This window comes from Podarcis pityusensis (assembly GCF_964106645.2).
Source record: "Podarcis pityusensis genome assembly, chromosome: 8".
Lineage (NCBI taxonomy): Eukaryota > Metazoa > Chordata > Lepidosauria > Squamata > Lacertidae > Podarcis > Podarcis pityusensis.
In genome coordinates, this window is record NC_138033.1 from 56,719,822 (window position 1) to 56,741,188 (window position 21,367).

The 21,367-nt window shown below is 42.9% G+C and overlaps 1 protein-coding gene across 2 annotated transcripts in view; it reads right to left on the minus strand.

Moving 5' to 3' along the window:
- The window catches only part of NKD1 (NKD inhibitor of WNT signaling pathway 1), a 125,059-nt gene extending 103,698 nt beyond the window's left edge, over nucleotides 1-21,361 (minus strand). For both annotated transcript variants that reach the window (XM_081015548.1, XM_081015547.1), the window contains exons 1-3: nucleotides 20,729-21,361; nucleotides 20,541-20,573; nucleotides 20,027-20,187 (exon numbers count right to left, since the gene is read on the minus strand). In XM_081015548.1, coding sequence (XP_080871674.1) covers nucleotides 20,027-20,187; nucleotides 20,541-20,573; nucleotides 20,729-20,753 — 219 coding nt within the window. In that variant the 5' untranslated portion in view covers nucleotides 20,754-21,361. The remainder of the gene's footprint in view (nucleotides 1-20,026; nucleotides 20,188-20,540; nucleotides 20,574-20,728) is intronic.
- Between the last annotated feature and the right edge of the window lie 6 nt (nucleotides 21,362-21,367).

Below are 21,367 nucleotides of genomic sequence, written 5' to 3' on the forward strand. Positions count from 1 at the left end.
TTCATACTGAATATTATCCCCAGAATCCACAGCCCATTTCGTCTTTACTTCTTTAACTTCCTCATCTTTTGTATACCATTCTAAGAGAAAGTTATACATCTTTGACAACAATTTAAATTTACCTTCTAGCAATTTGGTTTGGAATCTAGGTTTCTTACTTTCAAATCCAAAATTTCTTTTGTCTACACTAAATATGTCATTTATTTGATGATATTGCAAACATTTCCCCTATTTGTTCATATGGTTTGCGTTTCCACCCTTTCTCTGTTTCCATCAACATCTCACCATAGGTGGCCCATTTCCCTTCCATATTTAATTTTTTAACAGTCAATGCTTCTATTGGAGATAGCCACCAAGGTGTTTTCTGTTCAAACAGATTTTTATATCTGTCCCATACTTCATAGATTGATTTTCTGGTTTAGAAATCCTTTATGCACTTTTACTTTATCATACCACAAATATGAATGCCCCCAAAATCTGTTATCATAACCAATCCAATAGATCTGTATTCTCCAATGTTATCCATGCAACGTACAGGTTTGATTTGAACAAAATATTTGATCTTAAGATATTCCCACCTCCCAAACAGGTATGGTTAATGCAATTCTGAATTATAAAAATAAATTGCCTCCTTTCTTGCCCTCTTTCTTACCCTGTAGACATCGGGGTGGGGGTGGGGGAAGAGAAATAAATGTAATAAAATGTCACATAGAGGTGCAAATCAAAATTCTTGTGGCTGCACTGGCTGGCACAGAGTTTTATACCAATCAGATGGTATGCAACTTCATACACCAAAGCGGTCTTGGATCAAGAAAATGTTTGCTTGCGTGTAGTTGCAAACCAGCTGCTATACTTTGAGGCAAGAGTGAGCTCTCCTCCCAGTAGAGTAGAAGATGCCTTCCCTTACAGCATGTGGCTCAGCCACAGTTCAGACCAAACCTCATCTGATCCAATTCAACTATACTATTCTAGAAACCATTATAATCTTATAAATGCAGAAGGATGAAAACTAGAACCAATGCTTTAGGTAAAGATCCAGTAACAATGATGGCAAGAATATTGACTCAGAATGCTCTCTTAAAGTATCAGTCATCACCCAAGACGCCACAAAGCCTTCTAGGAATACGAGCAGGCTGGTCAATGGATGTTCCATTTACCGGGGAACCATCACTGCTGCCAGCCATGCCCACAAAAGAGGTGCTATTCTTCAAACAGAATCTAGAAAATAGGGATGCACAGGAAATTGGAAAAAGCAAAAGATTTGCAGACAAAATCCCAGGGACAAAAGTACTATGGGATCAGATAACTTTTTAAGAATTATGAACATCCTCCGCTGCCAAGCTGTTTGTAAGCTCGGGGGTCCAAAGCATTTTCAAAGCATCAAAAAGCTTTAGATGGAACATTCCATTTGATGAGCCCAATACAGCTGTGCTTGGAAGGGATCACATGAGCAAACTACATCAAAGGAAGATGTGGTGACTCAACTTGATCGTAGCACTAACATTGTCCATTTTGCCTCTTGCATCTTGCAGAAAGCCACGTTCAAAACCTACTACGGATAGAGCTGCATTAATGTGATTATCCTTTTTAGCCCCATAGACTGATAGATAATTCCCAAACTGCGTGCCAGAGCATACAAACATGTCACAAGAGAGCTGCTAGTATGCCAAGAAAAAGTCAATTATTATTATTAATTAGACAATTAATTACTTGTTACTAATAATAAATAAAAGGTCTCCAAGCAACTGACATTTAAAACTGTAAACATAAATACACTATACCATTAACAATTCATGAAAAATATTAAGATTCTCATAATAGTGCCAACAATTCTCTCTCTCTTACACACACAAACACAAATTCCCCCATAACAGCCACAGGAAGTTTGGGCAGCACACCACCATCAGAACAAAATCAGCTGAGACCACCAAACATAGGGGGGGAAGTTGCAAGTCTTTACCTAGCTCCCAAAAATTGTCAGCAAAGGTGTCAGGCGAGCCTCACTGAGAACAGCATCATTACAGTTGCATTGCATCATATGTGTAGGTGTGTCATGCGCAAAAATTGTGTACAGCCAATTTTCCTCGAGGTGGGGGAACTTCCATGGGGAGGCTTCCCCTTTGTCTCCACAGCCTCCCCTTACTCCTCCACATGCAAGTGACCAGCAGAAGGGAGGAAGGAGGAGGTGAAGCTGGAAGGGAGAATCAGAGAGAGATATAGGCAGAAGAAAAGGTCTGGAATGGAGATGTTGCTGAGTGCATATGGTTGAAATCATACATGTTAAAGGCACGTACAATTTGATGCGGCTGTATAACATAAAAATCTCCTGTGAACTCAAATGTAGGTCTGTTGTATGTGTTCGAATCAGGCAACAGCGGATAGCATGGTGGGCTCCATCATTCGCCTGACCTCCTTCCTGCTGAATCACTGTTGTGTATTAGGGTAGAGAAGGGGAGGGGGAAGGCAGCAGTGAGGTTGGTGCAGTGCAAACACAGCAGCAGGAGCACCAGGGGTGTGTGCATGTCATGCAGATATTTGCATCACGCAAGCTTCACTGCCACAGCACTCCCAATCGCCAACCCAATAAGCAGCAGTGACTCAGCCGGAGGGTAGAGAGGTGAGCATCACAGTGTGCTCTCTGTTATGTTAATCCTCTGTTTGCAGGGATTATATTTTAACAGAACAGCTGTCCCACCTTGAACATACCTGGACTCCACATTGATCACCTGCAGGTGCCCACTCTGAGAAAGGTGGAGGCAAGTGAAAGGCAAGACATGAACATCCTTTTGGCACCAGGTTAAGACACTGCTTCTCCCAAGCTTTTGAGGATTATGATTTTCCTTCCTCCCTCCCTCCCTCAGACTTGGGGGTGAGCAGAGATAATGTTTTATTCTTAAACTTGATGGGTGATTTTAATTGTGTACTTAAGTCACTTAAGAGATGTTTTGTCTTGAGTGACTAATACATTGAATAACTATTAATAATAGATTAATCAGGTTCTGAAGCATAGCAAGAGACACTTGATGGAATTCTTTAACAAGCAACACATAGACCAAGATTTAAGAAAACTGAAAGCTGCAAAGAATAATTCGTGCATGGCTCAATTAAAAAAAAAAAGAACCTTCACAGAATCTTATAAGTTGTCTTTATGAACCATTTAAAAAGTTTTGATTACCATACCCTGTTCTCATTTACCCTCAAAACAAAATTAAACCTTTCATTTGTGCATATGGAGTGCAGCTCCCCCCCTTCATTTCCTTGAGAAAAAAATCAGTGTTATTTATTTTGCTGTAAGTACAGTGGTACCTTGGGTTACAGACGCTTCAGGTTACAGACTCCGCTGTAACCCAGAAATAGTACCTCGGGTTAAGAACTTTGCTTCAGGATGAGAACAGAAATCGTGCTCCGGCAGCACGGTGGCAGCGGGAGGCCCCATTAGCTAAAGTGGTGCTTCAGGTTAAGAACAGTTTCAGGTTAAGAACGGACCTCCGGAATAAATGAAGTACTTAACCCGAGGTACTACTGTACTTGTTTGGAAAAGCCTTTCACTATCCACCTGGTCCTATGTTAACGCTTCAGGCAGGAGCACAACTTTCAGAAAACTACCAAAAGTGGCCCACGTGATCTATTTCTCCTGCAAAATGTCTGAAGTTGACCATAAAGAAACAGGCAGGTTCCCAGTATAAACTTACCAGGATTACATCAAGGCTTTGCTTTAGGATAAGGAGATTGATTTCTTCTGGGTCTTTTTGCACTTCATCCAGGATATTTTGGTTTGTTGCAATAGACCTTAGTCAGCTAAAAAATGCAGCTATTTTGGTTACTAGACTGAGATGCTCTTGCTCTTAAGTGAGAAAGGGGTGCCTCTGTGTTGCAGCAGACAAGTAATGCCGAACAGTCAGACAGACCCCAAAACACAAGCGAGAACAGAACGGTCAAGCTGCTAAGCTGCTGGCCTCGAAGAGCAACTGCATTAAACCCGATACAGCGTGCTATAGCGTGCTCAACCGGGTGCCTAACCGGACGGAAAGGATCCTGGGATTGAACAGTTTTGTCTGAGCAAGTAGGAAGCAATATTCGGAAAAACTGTGTCACCAGGGCAGTGTGCAGCAGCTGCCGTTTAAATCCCAATAAATGTTTCTGTTCTCAGCTCCCATTTCAGAGGAAGGCAAGTGCAATCCATTATATTTAGCAATCTCCCCTCTGGTGGCCTGCATACACAGGCCCTCTTGCTGCTAATAATAAATAAATAAATAAATAAATAAATAAATAAATAAATAAATAAAACCACCGTGCTAGGGCCCTATTCTGCCCCCTTAATACTACCATAGGTTCTTGTCAAACACCTCATGTCCGCAAAGATCAGGGCCTTCAGCTCATGCTCAGCCATGGCAATTCACTTGCTATGCCTTGCCTCGCTCAGATTCATGGCAGAAACAGAAACTTGAGTTTGACTTCTTCATCCAGCAACGAGGGCCAGGACAGAGGCGCTAGTCCTACTCCTATGTACACGTCACATGGACTGGAGACTTACACACACACACACCATACACGCCCCCCTCAAAAAGGTATGCAATGCATACAGTTCTGTTCATCTCTTACAGTTCTGTATTCACACTTCTCCACTGAACACTTAGGCGCAACCTTCCCGCACCTTTGCATAAGACATGACTGTGCAGCCATCGCTCTCCCCACCCTCCACAATTTCCAACAAACAGCCAATGCAAACTTCTATTCCCGGTGTAGCGAGTTCTCTCGTTGCTCTTTAAGTCTGCTGTTTCTCCTGCACAAGCAACGGGAAGAAGCCACATCCTTGGTTAACACCATCGTAGCCCACTGAAGGAGTTTGACACGCAAGTTACCTCCAAGGGCAGCGCGACACGCCCTCCTTCCTCCCCAAAGACCAAAAAGAGAGAGGCTTGCCTCTGTATCACACATCACACGGCAGATCAAAAGATCCAAATCTGCTCCCAAATCCCATTCCTCCTGCAAGACGGCACTTTGTACTGTCACTTCCCCACTGCGAACTTCCCCTTATTTCATACCTCACAGCATGCACAGCTGCACCCCAAGATCAAACATCCATGCATGATTTTCCTTCCACAGATCTTGAAAATCACAGAGTTAGACTTTAATGGGAACCTCAATATGCCTAATCCTCTAAAGCTGGCACAGTAATGCTCAGAAATACATTAAACTCTGCCATAAGCACAAAAGCCAAAAAAAAAAAAAGTATATATTTTTTCTCAGAAATGGTCCCGACGACATGTCAATCTATCTAGGATCTAACACAGTTACAGATGTCAAAGGGGTAGATCGAAAGCCAAAGTTGCTCAGCAGAAAATCCAGCAGCTTGTGGCAAAGTTTCGCTGCTCAAGAATCGAGGCTCCCAGTTTTTTGGGGGGGAGGTAACTCTTGCACACATTCACACACAGAAAGCCAAGTGTCACAGAAGATAACACCTCCAGCAGGTAAAACCAATTACAATCCCAAAAGGAGTTTGATGATCTCACTAATGACATTTGTTTTTATTTTCTTAAAAAAGAAAAGTGACACACACTCTTTTCCCTGAACTTGCAATGCAGTCATTTCCAACACATTATTAGAAACAACAACAACAAAAGTCACTACTGACAACTTTAGTAGCAGCAGGCAGCATGAAACGAACAGGGAAATTACGTTGTGCCTTGTAGACCCTAAGACTTTTGAAACACACCAACTTTGCTTTTTATTTTTTCTTGCAACCATGAGGGTTAGGAGCTTATTTCTGCTTTAAAACGAAGCCTATATAGCAGGGGTAGGCAACCTAAGGCCCGGGGGCCTTCTCAATCCGGCCCACGGACGGTGCGGGAATCAGCGTGTTTTTACATGAGTAGAATGTGTGCTTTTATTTAAAATGCATCTCTGGGTTTTTTGTGGGGCATAGGAATTCGTTCATTTTTTTTTTCTTCCAAAATATAGTCCAGCCTACCACATGGTCTGAGGGATGGTGGTCCGGCCCACGGCTGAAAAAGGTTGCTGACCCCTGCTATACAGTATGCATTGCACACTGCACCTGTAACCCTGTTGACCTTGTTCATCAGCATCACTACTCCCAGTTTTGAAAAGGGGCCCATTTCACCGTGCTGCTTCCTGCACTTTACATGCACAGGGAGAAATTAGAGCAGGTGAACCATGTCATGTGTGTCCATTAAAATCAAGAGTGGTCTTTACATTAAAAGATTCTAGACTTTAAAAGGGAGAGGGCTTTAGAACTGAGCTAAACCATCAGCCTCGACAGAGGAAGTTTCATTAATAGCTTAATTAAGAGCTAATATGGTTAGCCTCTTCAGGGACTCCGCAAACAGATCCATGGAGCTCCACAAGGTTGCTTGCATCCATTTGTCACTGATTTTTCATTTTCAGCACCTATACTGGGGTGGCTAAACTCACCCACAGCCAATCCAGGGAGGGGGGAGCCTTCATGCCAGCAGTGAGTGTGCCTCCACACACTGCCCACATCAGCTGATTCATGCTAACTAGCTGAGACAGGGGTGGTGCGCCCTTCCCATTCATCAGACAACTGCTCTGATGGCCGAGGAAAATTTGTAAACCCATCAAGGCAATGGGCTACGTGAAGAATGGTACTAAGTGGTACTAAGCTACAATAGCTAGTAACCACGATAGCCTTATTCTCCAGGATTTTGTCTAAATCACCTTTAAAGCTGTCAAAGTTTGCGCCTATTGCAACAATGTGGTAGCAAGTTAAGCAATGCACTGGGTAAAGAAGCACTTTCTTCTGCCTGCCCTGAATCTTCCAACATATATAGCTTCATCGGATGGCTCTGATTTCTAGTACATTGCTTTACAATTTATTTATGAATGGTAAAATTATGAATTAATTTCATGAAATGAGCAGTGGGAGACATTTCTCGCCTTACCTCACAGCACTCAACTCAGGAAGGGGGAACAGGACAGCCAGAAGGGGAAGTATGTAATTCTTCACATGTATGATTGGCTCAAGGTATTATTTCACACAGGATATGGTGATGGAGAAAAAGGATTTGAATCAGTGGTTCTGATTTTCTCTTGAAAATTATTGAGGGTCTTGATGGACCACATCATGATTTTTCTGCCTGTTGTAGCTAGAACCTGTGTGGCTTTACTTGCATTTTTAAAGGGATGCCACAAACCACCTGAATGAAGCTCATGGACCACTGGAGGTCACAGTTTGGGCCCACTGGACTAAGTCATGAAACGCATACAATATCAACAACAATTAGGTTTAAGTTTACTAAATTCATACGTTGCTTCCCACTAGTTACAACTTCAAAATTAAATCAGGAATAAGTAATAGAGTAATAAATACATACAAGCATGTAAAATGTATGGTGTGATAGGATTTGAAATTAGCAGGGCGCCATGCGCATTTTGCACCTAAATATTCTCCATTTGCGAGCACCTCAAAAAATCTAGGTGCCATTTTTTGCACCTGGCTGTCACTCCAGGATTACTGAAATTTATGTGCTTTGAAGCCTTGAAGTATACGTTAAGGACAGGCAATATGTTAAGGAGTTTAACAATAAAGAGTAGAGTGTTTTGAAAACTGAAGTATGGTACCAATATTTTTATGGGAAAAAACCAAATTAAACATGTATTAACAATTTCTGCTAAAAATCTGATATTAGCAATGTGTCACTTATAAGTGTTGCCGACCCCCCCCCCCCAGTGGCGACTAGGCATTCTGTTTTGGCACCCACAATCCAGGTCCCAGAAGCCATTTGGCTCTTAGCTTTTCTATCCCAGTTTCTAACACTGTGGTGCAAATGTGGTTTGTGATACCACTTCATACAGTCATGGCTTCCCTCAAAGAATTCTGGGAGCTCTGGCTTGTTAAGGGTGCTGAGAGTTGTGAGGAGACTGCTATTCCCCTCACAGAGCTACAATTCCCTGGGATCTCTGTGGGAAATGGGGGTCTCCTAACAACTCTCAGCACCCTTAACAAGCCAGAGCTCACAGGATTCTTTGGGGAAGCCATGACTGGCATCATAGTGCTTAAAATGTATGGTGTGAATGGGGCCATGGGATAGAGAAGGATTGTACCCAGTGGTGTACACACACAACTTTGAATATCCAACAGTGGGAGCACACTAGATGCGAAGCAAATGGTAATGTGTACATAGCCACAGACCAAAAAAACACCACCACCAAACCCCTCCTCAAAACGCTTCAACATCTGCAGTTTACTTTTCAACCAGGTTTTGAAGTTAGCATGCAGGAACCCTAACCCATGGCCTTTCAAGAATTTCTTTAAAGGCCAACAGCTGGACTGGCGGGAGGTATGCCGAGCAAACGTTCTGTTTTGTTTTAAAAGATCATCACTGAATGATATTTTTCTTCTTCTGAAGAAAGCATCAGCCCTTACAAAGTTTCAATACTCTAGTGGCTTCTTCTAACTCCCCCCTCTGTTGCGAAGCCAGTTCAAAGAGAACCATAAAAAGTCATCCTAACATATTCTGGAATGGACAGAGCAAGGCTATAAAAATACCACTTATTTTGCCCCTCCTGGGTCTTATTACAGAATCGCACAAAAGCTTATAAAGAAAACCTCCCTTTAATGAACTCTTGGTGCAAAGGACATTTCCATATGTCCGCAAGAGCATGCAACACATTTTTTCTCATCCTCAGCATTTATTTCCTGGCGAGGCAAGGCTTCTAGATGAGGCTTCAAGCCATTAGAGGAAATGAAGGCATTTATTGCTACCTTTCATCTTAATTAGGGTGGCCACTTATGCATCATCCAAAAAATAAAAATAATGACACAGATTTGCATATGCTTATTTATATGTACAAATGCAGATGCAAATTCAGAAATACTTTATTGCAACAGATATAAAATGGGGAAGACTGCGATCAGGTGGCCTGCAAGTCTGCTCTGTCTGCATCCAGGTGCTAACTGCTGATGGACAGCGTTGAGCCCTGCTCTCTCTTTTTAGGATTAGTTACCTTTAAAAATCAGACTTGAACCAGACAGGCCTTCAAATACAGAACTCCATGGAAGAGAGAGTATTGTTCTCTAGAGTAGGACAGATGGCTACCCTAATGAAAACCAATGCAACATTTATATTTTTCTCCTCAAATGTGAGTCTTGGTGGACCACTTAAAGATTTGTAGCAACTTTTATGTGCTGTGCGATTTTCAATTGTATTTTTAATGCTTCCTTCATTTCTTATACATTGCATTTTATTTCAGGTAGGTAGCCGTGTTGGTCTGACGCAGTGGAAATAAAAATAAAATATCTGAAGAAGTGTGCATGCACACAAAAGCTTATACCAGAACAAACTTAGTTGGTCTATAAGGTGCTACTGGACCTTTTTTTAAAATTTCGATTGCATTTTATTGTATTGTAATTTGAAATTCCATAGAATTTTTTTTTTTAAAAATGATATTTATATACCGCCCTATACCCAGGGAGGTTCACAGAATAAAATCAGAACATAAAACCACAAAATGCATAATAAAAATTAAACAACAACAAGCCAATACCCACCCCCCCAAAAAACACGCTTTAAAAGGGCATAGGATGTCAATCAAATTTAAACTAGATACAATGCAACTAGACACAATGTAAGAAGTAAAACTAGAAATAAAAATACTATTAAAAAATCAGTATGTAACGTGATGGATGTGCCATCTCCTATCTTAAACCACAAATCCAAAGGCACACTGAATGAAGCCTATGGACTACTGGTGGCTCTTGGACCATAGCCTGGAAAGCCCTGAACTAGATTGTCCTGTTCCGGTTGCACGGTTTTACTTGCTTTTATATTTGCAATTATTTAACCTGTTTTTGTAACTATATGAGTCTATTATTGCAAACCGCTTTGGGACCTTACAGGGAATGGCAGGCAGGAAATCTTATAAACAAACAAACAAACAAACAAACAAACAAACAAACAAACAGACTATTGTATGTGGTTTCTTCTGCACTATACATTTCAAGTAGTAACAATCCACTTTCAGTAATTATGGCTCCCTCCCCAAAAAAAATAATTATGGGAACTTATGGGTTTTCTTAACATTCATTAGGAGGCCCCTATTCCCCTCATAAAGCTATGTTACTCAGAGTGGTTCAATGGTCAACCCCTCTTCATAGGGAACTCTGAAAATTGTAGCTCTGGGAGACCCTACCCTGCTAGAACTTCAACCTGTAGCATTTGGGTCTCTGTGCTGATGCTCCTCGTGGTGAGCTACCTGAAATCATATTGGGGAGAACCCATTGTTCCTGGATCCTCCTCTGATCTGGCTTGGCTGTAACTCCTGGTCACACATGGAACTTTTCTGAATTTTCAGAAGAATTCTGGCCTTGCTTATAAGATTCTCTAGTCTTGCTCCAGGCAACTCTATCAAGAATCATAGAATCGTGGGTTTGGAAGAGGCTCCGGAGACCATCTAGTCCAACCTCCTGCAATGGAGGGACATTCCCTTCCTTCCTACCTGTTTTCAAACCTATGGTATTACCTGACCTGGGAGCATTAATGCACAGGCAAGGTTTGGAGGAGGAAACCATAAGTAACCCTCTAGAGATCTACTCCAGCACTTCCACCAACTCTGCTTCCAATCCTGCTAGAACTCTCATATCAGTTCCCAACATCCTTGGCTGCCTACAGCCCAGAAACAGAATTGCCAAAGACCTTAGTTCTTAACACCCCCAGTATTGTTACCATTGTTCACATCTTGTTTACAACATGTTCTTACAAGCGCTCGCTCTCCTGCTCTCTCTTGCTCTCTAACCCTCAAGGAAGTTCAAGCATCATTTTGGCTTCTTTGCCAACATCCAAATTAGCCATGTGCCATGTCAAGTCTGAACTATCTGGAAAATGCACAAAGATAAACACAGATCATCTCATCTCAACCCAACCAGCCTTGCCAGATGGCTCCCCGAACTCAACTTTAGTAAATTTTGCAACACAAAAGCATCTGAATTTATGCTTCCCCTCATATGTCAATTTAACCTCCAGCACAAAGCTTTTGAAATAGTGCAAGGATGCCTAACATTTTCCATATGGCAATGGCACAGTGGCTTTTAATTGTACCAAATGGTATCACTCTAGGATAATTACCTTGGAATCAAGCTTTCTGCTAGATTATTGGCCAATTCACTAATCTCATCACCACAGCACTCCTAATACTTTCAGAGACTCTTTGATGGTGAGCATCCACACGGCATCCTTCCCAAACCAGAGATATCAACATAGCCTGTGCGCTTTCTCTAATTAAATTATCTCTTTACGGCAGCCAAATTTCATTAGGCTGTTAGTCTCCCCGTCCTTTGATCATGCAAAAGTTTGGGGAAATTTGCAACCACACTTGGGTGTATATGCAACAAGGAGACATGATTCACTCTGTATAAATAGCAAAGAAAAACCTGACACATTGGCCTGTTCCACCGGTATTTCTCCATGTCTACTTTATTTTATTTAGAACATACAGACTAGAGCAGAGCCAAAGTTATCGAGACAGTTTTTTATTTTGAAAAAAAGAGGGGGTTGTTTTCCACCCTGGGTGGGATTACCATGTTGAGCAATGGCAGCAGCTTTGCTGTGTTCTTTCTTTAACTAATTGCTCCACCATGTTGTTGCAAAATGCATAGTTGCATAGGGTGAGGAGGGGAGAGAGATGGCAGCCCCTACTGAACATGGTTGCAAAACTTTCCCAACTATCCTTCTAGGATTATCCTGACATTGCATCTTTCAAACAGGGACCCTGCAGATGGGTATCATGAGGCTGCCAATTGCAGCTACATCACCACTTGAAAGATCGCACCCCCCAAAAAGAAACACTGCTGCTGCAACCAACAATTATTACAGTTAAGCACTCTCACCCCATGCTTTTATTTAAAGGATCTCTCCCATCCTGCCCCCTGAAAGCCAAAAATACTGTCCCAATTTGGTGGCTTGTGGGGAGAGGGGGGCATAAAAGAGGGACAGCATTTTTGGCTCAATGCTAAATACAGATACACGACTGTGCAGTACATTATTTTAAGTGCACAACACTTGCAGCAAGCAGAAATGTGCCTCACTACACTGTGAAATACACCAAGGCTCTTTTATTTACTGAGGAGTGTCTACCTTGCTTTATCCCAGTGGTTTTCAAAGTTTCTGACTTCAGGGACTCCTTTCCACATTAACTAAACAGCCAAGGTAACCACTGGTATTCACCACTAAACGACTGCATGTTGCAAAGGATTCTGGAGACATATCCTAGAGCACACTCTCTGCTCTCCTGGGTCTACAGGACCTCACTGCTAGTTAGTTTTATTACTTGTGTTCCACTTTGCTATTAAAATAATACACATCCATTAAAAACAAAAACAAAAAGTCAGGGTGTGGTAAGCTTCCATAAAAACAGCCAAGTTAAAACGAACTTTGGTTTTCTATTTTTTTTAAAGTGCCAACAGTCAGAACAGAAAGACAGGTAATGAGGTGGAACTCCACTGGAAAGGAGTTCCACATTTGCAGCCCCACCAATGAAAACATTCTACACCTTGCTTGCCGGGTCTCAATGTCTGGACAGAACAGACAGCACTGGCCTCCAAGGCTGACCTCAGACAGGAACTTATGGGAGCAGCAGTTTCTGAGAAGACCTGGATCCTAAACCAAATAGGTCAGGAGTCAGGGACCTCTGGCCCACAGGTCAAATGAAGTCCTCTCCGCAGAGCCCCCTGGGAAGGAGGAGTGATGGTTAAAGCACTCTAAGAATTATAGCTCTGTGTGTGGAATAGGAGAATGTATATAGTGAAGTTGGGGCCAGCAGCAATGTGCTTTGCTGAAGAGCATTGCCTACGATTTTATAAAGGATGCATGCTGATGAACCGTTGTCCTTTGGACACTTTAGCTGGCGCTTCTATCTTCTGCTTGTTGGGGGGGGGGATCCCATTCACATGTACAAAATGTAAGAGTGGAGCAAGTGCTTACAGAGAAACTTGGCCAACTGGGAAACATGTCTCTTGGTGGGTGGGGATCTTATCAGATGAAGCATGAGGTGATGCTGGTAACCCAGAATGGCCCACTTGCAGCAGATAACCTTGTAAGATGCTCAGGGCTTGCCAAAGATTTTGGGGGTGGAGGGGCATGCTATTATTAAATAATCGGAAGCCAGATTTTTTTGCCAATCTCCTGCAAATCACCCGAGATATACCAGTAGATCCTGGTCTACCTTCTGTCTCTTCGATAAAACAAAAGAGAAACAGTGGACCGCTGATTTCTCTTGGACCACTTCGTGTTCACTAGTGGATAAGATTCTTGCCAAAAAGATGCTGACCTAGGCGGGCCTTGGTCTGATCCATCAAGGCATCCCTTATCTTCAGCAAGATTATATCTACAGGATCTGTTAATTACAAAGCAACCATTTGTTATTTGCAAAGCAAAGATACATATTCAGCATCTCTTAACATTTAAAGGCATCTGTGCACAGGAGCTTTCTATGCTGATCTCTTCAGCAGTTTGACTACTGGGTCCATCTCCTCCAGCACCTTCCCATTGACCAGCGGGGGCTCGATTTCTCCAGGGTTTCAGGCAGGGGTCTTTTCCCAGCCCCATCTGGAGATGCCAGGGATGGAACCTAGACTCTGTACTGAAAGCAACAGAGCTATAACCCTTTCACATATTGAGGCCAGGGTGTTTTCCTATGATATACTTGGCAAATTGAAAAAGGACATCAGTGCACAGGAGCATAGGAAGCTGCCTGAGATCAAGTCAGTCCATTGGTCCATCCACGGTCTACACTAATCAGCAGTAGTCCTTTAGGGTTTCTGGTGTGGTCTCTCCAAGCCTTATCTGGGGATGCTGGGGACCAAACCTGAGACTTTCTGCATGCAAAGCAGATTGCTCTAGCACTGAGCTACAGCCCTTCCCTTGAAACCACCTGGAGAACATGCCATGCAAGTCTCACAATAGCCCAGCATGAACAAGGGTAACTACTGTGGTCCCCTCCTGATGCTTTGGGACCATAAGTCCAACCAACCTTCTCCAACCTGGCCAATGGTTTTCCAACAGGCAACATCTCTATCAGAGTTGCAGGCAGAGGTATTTCACATCAACTTCTATCTAAACTTTTTTCACAAAAACTAGAGATGCCAGTGACTGGATTGCCTGCCGAGCCATGTGCTTTGGCACTGTGCTACAGTTTCTTCCTGGGGAATCTAGGTGGAAAGGCTTCCCTGAAGGTTAAAAAAAAAGTCTGAAAACCACTCCTAAACAGGAAGCATTTCCAACTTTGCTCTGCTTGGACCTATTCCCCAAATGTGGCAATGCAAATTGGTGTGGAAAGTTAAGGGAAAGCAGTGTTGCAAAAGCCATGACACTGTTCCAGCAAAACTGTGCAATTCCTACAGAAGGTTTCTGAGAGGAACTGAGAAATACACTATTCCACTCTCCCCCATACCCCACTTCCCAAGACAGCATCAGACACAAGATACATGCCTACGGTGGAATGGAAGAGGAAATGTTTGCAATCTGTTCTTGGCTTCCACAATGGCCTAGACCACATGTAATGCTAAGCCATGGTTAATACAAACATAGGCTTATAAAACCAACAATAAACCATGGTTTTGTTCACAGTTCATAAACTTTGACTAAAATACTGAGCCAGGTTCAGAAAATCAAATTAAACAATGATTTATGTTACGCTTGAACCTGGCCTATATGTGCATGAGGACTTAAGCACTGTATATGGCAGAGGACTGTATACGGCCGAGGATTGCAAAGGCCACCCAAAGACAGACACACACCATTTTCCATACAGCAGCCAAATTAAAATGGGGGGGGGGGGAATGCACTTCCCCAAAAGACACCAGTAGGACAGCAACACACAAGAAAGAAACCTAGGAACATTTGTTATGGCTTTGACGAAAAAAGAAAATTGAATTAAGCAAATGTATTATTTAAAAGTTCTCCCTGGCACTGAGCCCAACACTCAGGGTAGGGGGAAGAAAGCATTTACAAATAATGTAGCTTTGCAAAAGAAGAAGAAGAAGTAGTAGTAGAAGAAGTAAAAATAAACAGCTGAATAAAGAAAAGATAATCCATGCACAATGGCAGGAACTTCTCCACAGTTTGCTTTAGATGCAGTCTCGTTTGTAAAAATAGCAGACAAATATTGTTCTAAAAGTCTATGTGAACTTCAGCCCTAGAAAATGTTTACACATAGGAAATCCGAATGAGGGGGGTGGGGGGGAAGTAATTGACAGACACAAATGGTCATGGGTACCACCATATATAGGTACCAAAACATAAGCTCTCCAATTTACTAAAAATTTTACCAAACACAGCAAATACACTCCTCACACACAAGAGGTTATCAGTATGTTGCGTTCCAGAGCCAAAGACTGCTACAATCAAGTTTGTCTAATAACTTTCTTAGAACATAATTTGTTAATAACCTTCTTAGAACCCGGTGTTCAGAGCAAGGTGTTCAGAATTAGACGCCGCACTCTAGACGTTAAGGACACCAAGCATAGGGGAGGTGTGGCATCAGTGTTAGTGGAGTACATTAGAAGAGCACCGGCTTTGCATGCAGAATGTCCCAAGTTTAATCCCTGGCATCTCCAGGTAGAGCTGAGAGTGTCCTGTCTGAAACCCTGGAGAGTTGCTGCCACTCAAGGAAGACAACACTGAGCTAGATACACTGGTGCCTTGATCCTGTATAAGGCAGCATCCTGTGTTCTGCAAGTATGCAGAGGCAATGACATTTATTCCGTCAAGGGTGACACTCCTTTAGGACTGATCTGTTGGGAGTCACGTGCCAGTGCTGGGTAGATTTGGAGTCAAAAGTGGTCAGGGCCTGATCCAAGAGCAGTTGGACTACCTACTTCTCCCTCTTTCCCCCTTAGGGTCACAGGTTGCCCACACCTGGTGTAAAAGATCCCTAGCTCAACCAAGTCAAAAGATAACTCAGGTGGTAAGGAGCAGGGGGAGACTGGATGTGGTCATGGGTAGCCATATCTAAACACAATAATGTGGTCACTCAGTATCATTTATTATTATTTAGGAAATTATAAGGGGAGGGGAGGATCAAAACTTATTCCAACCAGGAAATATTTGAACCTCCATACCTACAGAAGAAATTACAATGTTGTCATGAGAAGAACAGAACTTCGAAAGAATGTAAGAGGAGCCTGCTGGATCAGGCCAATGGACTGCCTAGTTCTCAGTATCCTGTTCTCACAGTGGCCGACCAGATGCCCCAATGGGAAGCCTACAAGCTGGATGTGAGCGCAACAGCACTTCTCTCCTGCTGCTTCCAGCAAGGATTCTTCAAGCATCATTTTTTAAGGAGAGTAAGGACAGGCTGGAACGTGTGTAGAAGAGGGAAACCAAGACGATCAAGGGTCTGGAAGCCAAGCTGTATGAAGAATGGTTGAGGGAATTCGGTGTGTTTAGCCTGGTAAAGAGGAGATATGATAGCCATCTTCAAACATGTAAAGGTCTGTCACATGGAGGACAAAGCAAGCTTATTTTCTATTATTCAAAGTGAGTGACCATCACTGCCTCCTTTGGGAGTGAGTTCCCTCATTTAACTATTGTGCCAAACCTCCCTTCCCCAAACCAGGTGATGAAAGTACAATCCTTACTCCATTTATGGAGTCCTTCCACATGAACTCAGCCTTATTCTTTGCATGTTGTTTTAAAGCAAAAGACATTAAAATTACAACACAATATGGTGTCTGTGCCTCTGGATGACAAGTCGTTCCACTGCCAACAGCAGAAGCATCCTTGTTCTGGAGCCAAAGCTCTGCATAACTTTAACTGATGCCGTTCTTGCCCTTCTCTACTATTAAATAAATCATCCCTTTCTTCTAATCTGGAGCAAAACTGCATGCAGATGCTTTAAAATGTCACCAAAGAACCACCAAGCCTCTCGATTCCATCATTTGCGTCAAATCTTCCACTCCAATAGAAGGTTATTCTTATGAAATTCCTGGGAAGCTAAGTGTCTAATTACTTAGACACCCTTAAGCATTTCCCTCCCTTTAACACTTCCCTGTCCCTATTAAATAAAACTCAAGGGGATAATATTTCTCCAAAGGCAATATGTTTTTGGCATCTTTTTTCATTCCATCTGCTTGAACTGTCTACCAAAAAAGCAATGAACAAAGTTCCATTTCCAGCAACTTTGAATGCAGACCAAAACCTACAACCAAGATCTTTAAGACACTTTGGAACTTTAGTGCAAACGCATACAGGAACTTGATCAATTCAGCTGGAGCATTAGGAAGTAAACACAGATCTTAGTTACTTATTACAATTACTCAGTTAAATGGGTGAAATTAAGGCAGTGAATTATGAGGGCATGGACACTGGATTCCACATCCCACCACAGAAATGGCTGTTTACACCTGGGATTTTCTGAAACTAAGCATGTGCTCTAACACAAATACATGCACGGATCCCAAGGGCATCAAAAGGAGAGTTTAGAAAATATTATCCCTTCCCTTCTTATTTCATTAAACCACAAAATGGGTTGGATTCAGAACAAGAGCTAGTCTGGTGATGAACCCTATTCACACTTAGGTAGAGCAGATTCCACTGCACTCAATGGGACTTCCTTCCAAGTTGAGATGAACAGTATTGCACAGGGAGCAGACTGTAGGCTGCAAAAGCTTTGGCCATAATAAAAATCTGTTAGCTTTTAAAGTGCCACCCAACTCTTTGTTGCTTTGCAATAGAGGAACCCAACCCATAGGCTTTGGAAGAGTACAGCTGAGCACATTCATCTTGTGAGGTAGCAAAAATGTATGGAGATTGGAAAGCACATTTGACTTTGAAATAAATATTTAAGTATTTCAAATTAACATCAGGATCCACATATGCCATTAGTCTATGGTTTGCCCTGGTGTTTAAAACACAACTGCTCTCCAACCAAGATACTTTGGATTTCCTTTCCATAAAGATGGTTAGTAGAGTTAAGTAGAGTATATTAATTACACATACCTGAATTATTGTATTTTTAATATTTTGTTGGAAGCCGCCCAGAGTGGCTGAGGAAACCCAGCCAGATGGGCGGGATATATATATATATATATATATATATATATATAATGACTCAAATAGCTAGAGATAGGGGAAATACATGCATACAACCTAAAAATGAGTTTTTTGGCTAAGAATCAGACTGCCATGCTGGATCAATTTTAAGTGACGGCTTTCCAAAATATGCAGTGACTCCTAAAGCTATCAGAGCAGGAACATTCAATATAGAGCAGTTTCCCCCACCTCCAATTTATGCGAGCAATAATACTCACGCACTACTAAAAGACTGGACAGCAACTTTCCTTTCACCTAATGAGAGTCCTGATCAGGGGCTGCATATTTTGCTCAGAAGAAAGTAGCAAGTACATTAAACTTGGTGACATACACTTTGAAAATAGCCTCTCACCAGGTTACCTATGGCGAGTGAACACTACCTCCAGATGACATGGCACATAAAGTTTGCAAAAGATGGCTCTTCTTAATGCCAGCCACAACTGATGAATACAGGTTTACTAAAATGAATGTGGACTACAAACTTATCTGGACGTGTTTACAAGGCTGCTTTCACAAATGGTGGTTCAATTAAACACTCATCCCACCCACACCCACCACAAAGGAACTTGCTTGCTTCAACCAGAAACACAAGGTAAAATAATCTCATCCAATCAGCAGGGTACAAACAAAGTGCTATCTTTTCTAATGACTCAGCAGTGTGCAAATGCCAACAGCTCCAGAGTGCAAACAAAGTATAAGGACAGACATTAAAGTGTAAGAAATAAATCATCATATAGATTGTCACAGAGTCATTATCTGTTCGGGACCAGGACCAATATCTGTTTTACCAAAGACTTTTTACAGTGTTGCCCAGATCATTCCAGCAATATAAAACAAACAAACAAATGAAACCCTTCTTTATTTTTTATTATCAGAGTACAATCTTAAGACAGAACTAAGTTTTGACACAATGGGGGGAAAGCAACATTAGATCTGGGAAGCTTCAATCCACAGGTTTACCTTAGAGACCAATAAACACACAAACATGCACACACACAACTTTCTAAGACCTCCCTCTGCTAACTATGAAAGGCTCTTCCCCAGGTCTGTTTTGAAAGAGAAGAAAAAGCAAAATCCAGATGTTCAGGAAAAGCTTTTTTAAATAACAAAACAAAAACTCTTAAAAGTACATTTGCAACCAGCAAGTACCAATCTGGCTGAGCAAGGAAGCAGGCTTACTTATGAGTAAGCCCGACTGCATTCAATGGGGTTCCTGCCCATTTAAGTGTGCATGTCTGAAGCAACACAATCCCCTCATATCTAAGAGCACTCTCAAGGCAAAGCAGCGTGAAAAGCATATAAACAGCATTTTTTTTAAAAGGGAAAGATAGATTGCAGATGTTTAAGCAACCAAATGAACAAATTGGGACACTCAGCAAAGCCTTATGAGAAGGTATCCCATCCCGCTAAGAACTCTAGCAGGGTTGCGGGCACTGAAAAAGTTGGCTTTGGGAAGCAAAATGACAAAATGCCAGACAATAAATGAAGCCACCTCTCTATTCCTATCTCTCACACACACCAGGACTCTCCTCATCTGTTTTGGTTTCTGAGGACTTCTACAACGGACACTGGAGAGAGGGGGAGAGAGAGGGAGAGAGGGAGAGAGAGAGAGAGAGAGAGAGAGAGAGAGAGATTGTCCATCTGCCCATCCGATTCCTGAAGAGCCATGTTCTTTTCAACACAGGGAAGCAAGGCAGCCGCCTTTCCAGAGCCTGCCTCTGCCCTGCAAACTTGCAACTCCTTCAAAGGGTGGGCACACCGAATCAACTCAGAAGGCTACTCCCAAAGGCGCAATAACTGAAAGTGGAGCGGGGGCGGAGGGGGAAGATAAGTTTTCATCCCAAAGAGCTCCAACTCAAAGGGAGCCTAGTCTGGAAGAGGTTCGAGCTAGTTTCTGCCTTGATGGTAAGGAGGGAGAGGAGGGAAGGCAAGCTGGGTGGAAGGAGGAATCGGGAACTCACCCTGGAACCAGACAGCCTGCAAAGAGCCCGGTGCTGGCAGCCTTGCTGAAGTCCTAGGCTGCTGCCTCCGCTGCTGCTTCCACTGCCAGAGTATTTCTGCTTCACCATCCAGTCCTCCAGCCCTTTCCGAGCCAGCGAGGCATTCACAGCAAAACTATCACCTGGAGAAGGAAAAGGAAAGCCTCAAGTCAGGCATAGTCCCCACCCTGGAAGGGATTCATTCAAGCCCCCCACATACTTCTTTACTTGCCCCCAAACTACCTGCCCCAACCACAACAAAACGAGAGAGAAGGGGAAGGGGAACAGGGAGCAAAAGACTCAGAGAACAGAACCACTCCTGAGAGCAGAGAACTTCTCTGAGCATCCACCCCAAAATCACCAAAGCACAAACTTTTTCTCCCTTTCCTTTCTTTTTTTTTTTTACAGGGGCAAAAAGTTGGGGGGGGGGGAAGAAAGCAAAAAATGATGGAAGTTCTTATGAACAGGAATAATAATAATTATAAAAACAACATACCTTCTGGGCTTTCTCGAGGTTTACAAACAGCAGCTAGGAAAATCCGGGGGGGGGGGGGGAGAGAGAAAATAAAAACGAGAAGATGGTTAGAGCAGAGTCTTGCATATACACAGATATCTAGTGAATTCTAACCAAGATCTAGGCTCCTTTCCCTCCCCGCGCCCTGTAAACCATGCAAAAGAACTTACCATGTTTTGAGTGAAGTTTCCCCATCTCTCGGCATGGATCTGCAAACCCGAGGGCATCGGGAATGGGCTTCAGGGCTGAGCTAGGGGCATCACTGCCTGCTTGTTGGCTCTCTTCAACAACAACAACAACAACAATCTCTCAATTCCAAGAGGTCCCTTTCCCTTCTTCTTTTTAGAAATCCATGTGCTCCGACCGTCCCCTTTCCTTGATTAAAGCAACGATGGAAAAGAGATATGGGCGGGGGGGGGGGAAATGCACAGAGGAGCAGATCTATAGATAGATAGATAGATGCACACTTGCAGCAGCAGCAGCAAAAGCAGCTCTGAACTCAGCGCCCTGGCTGCGTCTCTCTCCTCTCCTCTCCTCTCCTCTCCTCTCCCTCTCGACTCAAGTCTCGCTTGTAACAGAGGCGGTTACAAAAGACCTTACTTCACCCACCGGGGAACATGATTGACACCTCATTGAGATTAGACCACTTGCAGGCAGCCTCTGGATTCCGATTGGAGCGGGGCGGCACATGAAAGGGAAGAAGGATCCTTTTGGAGTCTCCAAAAAAATAAAAGGAGCGGCGGCGGCGGCGGCTCCTTTGGTGTGTTTCATTTCCAGCCAGGCGCAGGCAGCAGAGCTCAGAGCCATAG